Source organism: Egretta garzetta, unplaced genomic scaffold (genome assembly GCF_000687185.1).
Source record: "Egretta garzetta isolate BGI_Z169 unplaced genomic scaffold, ASM68718v1 scaffold986, whole genome shotgun sequence".
Taxonomy (NCBI): Eukaryota; Metazoa; Chordata; class Aves; order Pelecaniformes; family Ardeidae; genus Egretta; species Egretta garzetta.
Window position 1 is genome coordinate 88031 of NW_009259903.1, and position 3580 is coordinate 91610.

The following is a 3580-nucleotide window of genomic DNA, read 5'->3' on the forward strand; positions in this document are numbered from 1 at the left end:
TGTCCGATGCAGGGCAGGCCAGCAAGGATCTTCTGAAAGCAGAGCAGCGCCTGAGGGGCCCTCGGCCGTCTCGGGACGGAGCTCCTGGATGGTGCTTTGCTCGCTGCTGTGTTCAGGGCCAAAGCGGCCCGTCCCTGCGGCTGCTGGGAGCAGAGGGTGCCGGCACGGCTGCCCGGACAGCCTGCCCTTGCGGCTGCGGGTTTCTGGGGGTTGTAGGTACCAGCTGGGAGAGCGTTCGGCCTCAGAGCAGCAGAGGTGGCTGAAAGATGCCTCGCTGGGGCTCCTGCCCTGGGAGAGGACGCGTGACGGCTGCACGCCTGAAAAGAAACTGTCCTTGCCGTGCCAGGAGAACCCGTACCCCGCGGTGACCATGCACAAGGTGCAGAAGCCCACGGAAGGCTGTCACCTGCGCCTCCACCAGAAGCCTTTTCCCCGTTTGGATGAGGGCACGGTGCAGTGGATCATCGACCAGGCCACGGCCAAGCTGCAGACAGCTCCTCCTGCCGTGAAGGCAGAGAAGAAATGCATGGTGCCGTCGGGACCCCCCATAGGTACGTGTGCCTTTCCCTGCGGTGGGAAACCCTGCTCAGGAGGGGCTTTACCGTGGCGGAGCTGCCGCCTTTCACACTGCAGCACGTCCGAGGGTCCCACGTGAGCAGGACAGGGGTAGGGCTGCTGTCCCCGTTCACTTCTGCCCCTCGGGCTGCTTAGAGCTCGCTGGAGTCCATCAGCCGGCACGGGGGGACAGCTGAGCACCCCGTAGCCTTCTTCCATCGTGAGCTCTTGGAGCCTAGAGCCCTGCCTGCCCACACCGAGCAGGGGAGGGGGCACCCACCTCTCCCCACCCAGGGGTGAAAGCCCTGGCCGGATGGAACAAACAGGCGATTCTCTCCCCAGCTGCCATCATGGAGCGCAACGGCAATGCCCTGGCCAACAGCGCCCGCCGCCTGGAGGTGGTCAGGAACTGCATCTCCTATGTCTTTGAGAACAAGATGTTAGAAGCCAAAAAGGTGAGAGCAGCTGTGAGGAGCCGGTGGTTGAGGGGAGGAGGGGATGGCTCTGCCTCTCCTCGGTGGCAGGCGGGCGAGGACGTTCCGTGCCCGTGTCTGGGGCTTTGCTGACCAGCTCTGTTCCCGTGTGTTCACGAGTTCTCTCAGCGCTGTTCCTCCCCGCTGTGTCCCTGGGCTTTCGGCTGATCACTGCGCTGCGTCAGCTTAGTGCTATTTCTGCATCTCCCAGTGCCCCCCGGGGTCTGTCCCGTGGAGATGACCAGGCTGGGGTCCTCCCCCACCCTGCTGAGCAGGGACCTCCCCAGGGCTGCGCTCCAGCCGGCCAGACGTGGGATTTTGCTCTGGTTTGCCTCCACATGGGAGCGCGGATGAGCTGTCCATAACCACCCTGGTGCCAGCCTGCACCTCCTCGTCGTGGGCTGCCCTTGAACTCGCCGTCTGCCCAGAGCTCTACTGGGGCCCGTCTTCCTACTCCGAGACTCCTTCTCTCCTCTGCAGCTATTCCCTGCCGTGCTGCGTGCCATGAAGGGCCGAGCAGCCAGGCACTGCCTGACCCAGGAGCTGAACCTGCACGTGCAGCAGAACCGGGCGGTGCTGGACCACCAGCAGTTTGATTTCATAATCCGCATGATGAACTGCTGTTTGCAGGTAGGAGAGGGCGGGGGAGCGCCAGTCTCTTGGGAAGGAGCTTCTCTCCCCCTGGGGGAGACAGCGTGGTGCAGGGATCGGGGTGGGTCTGGGGGTCTTGCAGCAAATCCTCTGGTAGCCTCCGCTCTCCTCCCCAGGACTGCACTGCCATGGACGAGCATGGGATTGCGGCCGCTCTCTTGCCACTGGTCACCGCTTTCTGCCGAGTGAGTATCTGCCGCATCCTGACCCCCTGTGCAGCCCCCGCAGGCTCAGAGCGCCTCGGAGGCCACAGGGGCTGGCAGGCTGAGGGACTCAGAGCCCACCTTGCAGCCCGGCTGAGGGCACGTTGTCCCCTCGGGGCCTCTCAGGGCAGAGGGTCCTGGTCAGCAGCTTCCCACGGCTCGCGAGGTCGGCCAGCCTGGCTGCACCAGTCTCTGGGCCCACGGCTCCCAGGATGGCTGGAAGACCTGTGGGAAGGGTGCTCAGAAACCCTGGCTGCTCTGAAGTGCCAGCTTGATCTGTTGTAAAATTCTGCCTCCCATAAAGCATCTGTAGCATGAGGCGCCACGGGGCTCTGGGTGGGCGCTGGGCAAATCTGAGAAGAGTTGGCAAGGAATGCTCGGAGGAGCTGTGGTGCCGGTGTCCTTCCCGCCAGCCCAGGGCTACGTGGTCTTTCCCGGCAACAGGCTAGAGCAAGGATTCCCTGGAGAGGAGAGCTTGGCACAAAGGCTGTGTTTGTATTGAACTCTCTTCCACCTTCTGCTTCCTCAGAAGCTGAGCCCGGGCATCACGCAGTTTGCCTACAGCTGCGTGCAGGAGCACGTGGTGTGGACCAACATCCAGTTCTGGGAGGCCATGTTCTACTGCGATGTGCAGAACCACATCCGAGCCCTGTACCTGGACAACAACGAGGAGAACCACGCGGATGAGGTGAGGAGGTGACAGCGGTGCCAGTGTCCCTGGAGAGCCACTCCCCGAGGGTCCGTGGGCTGATCAGGGTGCTGAACCAGCCCGAGGGACAGCATCCTGGCTCTGGGAGGTTCCCATGGGAACAGTGGGGTGAAGGCTGGCGGGTCTCCTGCCCATGCAGACAACAGGCATCTCCTTCCAACTCCTTCAGGAGAGCACGGAGGGGCCCCAGGAAGCCAAGTCTGCCCTGGAGATCGCATCGGAGCAGCTGAGGCTCTGGCCCACCATGAGCCGAGAGAAACAGCAGGAGCTGATCCAGAAGGAGGAGAGCACTGTTTTCAGCCAGGCCATCCACTACGCCAACCGCATGAGCTACCTGCTGCTGCCTCTCGACACCAGCAAGAGCCGCCTGCTGCGCAGCTCCGGGCTGGGGGACGTGGAGAGTGTCAGCAACAGCTTCGTCACCAACAGGTACGCAGGGCTGGGACGCTTGGCAGGGCCATGCTGCAGGGACACCAGAGCAACCGGAACCAGGGATGGGAGCTCCTCCGTGCGGTACCTGGGGCATCCAGACCATTCGGCTGCTGTCAGGATTGATGCGGGTCGCAGTGCCCGGGAGTGGGTCAGATCATTCACCCCCAGCCAGTTTGCAGATGTCACCGAGCTGGGGGGGAGTGTGGATCTGCTGGGGGAGAGGGGGGCTCTGCAGGGGGACCTGGCCAGGCTGGAGCCATGGGCCCAGCCCAGTTGGGTGAGGGTCACCAAGGCCAAGGGCCGGGTCCTGCCCTGGGGTCACCACAACCCCAGGCAGCGCTCCAGGCGTGGGGCAGAGGGGCTGGAAAGCTGCCCGGCGGAAAAGGCCCTGGGGGGGTTGGTGGAGAGGGGGCTGGAGAGGAGGCAGCAGGGTGCCCAGGTGGCCAAGGGGGCCAGCGGCATCCTGGCTTGTCTGAGGAGTGGTGTGGCCAGCAGGAGCAGGGCAGGGAGCGTGCCCCTGTGCTGGGCACTGGGGGGGGCGCCCCCCGGGTGCTGGG

The 3580-nt window shown here is 64.3% G+C and overlaps 1 protein-coding gene across 1 annotated transcript in view; it reads left to right on the plus strand.

The window, feature by feature from the left end:
- The window catches only part of LOC104127481 (myotubularin-related protein 5-like), a gene marked incomplete at its 3' end in the record, with an annotated part of 66798 nt that overhangs the window by 47867 nt on the left and 15351 nt on the right, over positions 1–3580 (plus strand). The window contains 6 exon segments of the mRNA XM_035895677.1: positions 347–551; positions 898–1010; positions 1509–1658; positions 1796–1864; positions 2412–2570; positions 2761–3020. Of these exon segments, the coding sequence (XP_035751570.1) occupies positions 347–551; positions 898–1010; positions 1509–1658; positions 1796–1864; positions 2412–2570; positions 2761–3020 (956 nt within the window).